This window comes from Lygodium microphyllum, chromosome 5 (genome assembly GCF_053477565.2).
Source record: "Lygodium microphyllum isolate KBCC chromosome 5, Lygodium_microphyllum_v1.1.10, whole genome shotgun sequence".
Taxonomy (NCBI): Eukaryota; Viridiplantae; Streptophyta; class Polypodiopsida; order Schizaeales; family Lygodiaceae; genus Lygodium; species Lygodium microphyllum.
Window position 1 is genome coordinate 166,739,090 of NC_141139.1, and position 2,045 is coordinate 166,741,134.

The 2,045-nt window shown below is 50.9% G+C and overlaps 1 protein-coding gene across 1 annotated transcript; it reads left to right on the forward strand.

Moving 5' to 3' along the window:
* Positions 1 to 572: 572 nt before the first annotated feature.
* LOC148036657 (uncharacterized) lies at positions 573 to 1,664 on the forward strand. The gene has a single exon (XM_087679182.1). The coding sequence runs from the start codon at positions 656 to 658 to the stop codon at positions 1,271 to 1,273; it is 618 nt and encodes a 205-aa protein (XP_087535308.1). The 5' UTR covers positions 573 to 655; the 3' UTR covers positions 1,274 to 1,664.
* The last annotated feature ends 381 nt before the right edge of the window (positions 1,665 to 2,045 follow it).

Sequence of the window (2,045 nt, forward strand, 5' to 3'; positions counted from 1 at the left end):
CCACAGAGAAAAAAGGAGTTCTAGAAGATGTGTAGGAGAAAACTTTGGGCTAGAGCTTCTAAGGTAAAGGAGAAAAATTATAGTGGAAGATTGTTAGGTGACAATCTATTGGCCCCTTTACACTATAGAACAAATGTGTCTCGATTCGCTGAGAGAGGGAGAAGGAGAGAGCCGCCACTCGAGACTCGAGAGTCTCGAGAAAAGGAACTGACTGGCGATCTTTTTGGTCGGCGGGGGGGGTGGCATTTCCGGGGCTTTGGGGGCCGGGGCCCATAAGGTGGTGCTTTTTAGCTCTTTTTATGTTTCCAGTTGGCGCGCAGCCTACCCGTAACCCATCATCCATCCATGTACACACTTACAAGCTTATCTTCTGCCTTTTCTTTCTTCTGTCCTGTGTGCTTTCTCATCATCACCTTCCTTTTGCTTTCCTCCTTTTTTAGGGCAACGTGTGCCCCCGCCTCTCTCCGCGTCAACGTCCTCCCCATCGGGGCCCCTTTCCTCTCCCTCTTTCCTTCCCCTTCCCTTCCCTTCCCTTCTTCTTGCCTAGCCTTCTCTCCTTCTTCCCTACCGTAAGATTTCAGAGGACCCCCCCCTCCCCCCCACATCCCCTCCCCCACCTTCTGTGTGTGTCTACCTCTCCCCCGTTCCTGCAGCCATGGTTCTCCTCGCCAGTACCTTCTTAGATTCCAGCCTCGCCGTCTTCCCTCCTCCTTCTCCTCCTCCTCCTCCTCCTCCTGCTCAGCCTCAGCCCCCCTCGTCCTGCCTCCCCCAGCAGCACAGACACTTCCCTCTTCGCCCCCCCGTCGCTCAGCTCTCCTCTTCTTCCTCCTCCTCCCCCCATGGGCTCTCCAAGCAGCATGGTTTCGACCAGCCCCCGGAGGCCTCTCTCCAGACCAAGGCACATTCATGGATCCCCTTCTTCTTCTTCGGCTCCGGCAAGAAGACAGGCGAGCCGCTGGTGGGGCAAAAATCGGGCCCGTCATCGTCAGAATCGGAATCACTTCCATCTTTAGGATCGGCATCAGCACCATCTCAGTCCCCCCCAGATCAAGGCCCTTACCGCATCATCTCCCCCCCTGACTCCTCGATCATGGCTTTGCCCTCCCCTGTCAGGAAATCCACCACCAGAGGAGGCCACAGGAAGGTCGTCGTCTTCACCCCTCAGAAAGCTCAGGAGCTCAGAAAGAAGCTCAAAGGGACCGACTCCTTCCACGACTTCATGTACCACTCCGCGATTGCGTCACGGCTTGCTAGCCACGACAACGACCATTAGCCTGTGATGGAAGCACTGTCTTTTGTACAGGAAGCTTGTGCTTGGGATCTGAATGATTGAGCAGTCGAAGAAGATCAAGCAGTATATGTAAGCCTAATCGTCTCACTAGACCCCTTTCATGGGTAGTTGCCAAAAGATCTTGTACAGCATTCTTTCTTTAACCACGCCCTTATGCACGCAGTATAGGTACTATGATGAACTGTTGCTGTTTGTGCTGGATATATACCATGCAAAGCCACTGACTTTACTGTGGCATGCTGTAGGGGCTAATCCCATTGTTGTTGGGTACCTTACAATCATGGATGTGCCAAAAGCCCTATGTCCATTCTTTACCACTAAGTATGAGAAGCCCAAGCTTTGATGCAATGCAATTGAGGAGATTACTTATGCATTTCATTTTGTATGAGACTGTGCAAGAGATGGAACATGGACTGTGTAGCTTAAAATGGAAGTCTTTCCTATGTCAGGCATGTGATTGGGACTTGAAGCTAAAGGGTGACCTGCCTTGAACCCATAAATCCTGTGTGTTTTTTGGTCACAAAATGTGAATTCGTTTATACGTCTGTAGTCCCTGGCCATGGGCATCAGAGTCCATCGGCATCAGATTCAGATTCATATAACGCTATTCCGTGTTGGTTTTTTCTCCTGGTTTGTCACTATTATGCAAGTTGAGCGAGTAGCGGATACATTACAAAGACGTTTAACCTTTGTTTTTGTTCACGTTCCACACTTAGCTTGTCTGTAGTCGCTGTCCGTTGGCATCAGATTCGTA

Excerpts from the sequence above, each read along its gene's own strand:
- LOC148036657 (XM_087679182.1), top strand. The coding sequence starts at position 656 with ATGGTTCTCCTCGCCAGTACCTTCTTAGATTCCAGCCTCGCCGTCTTC.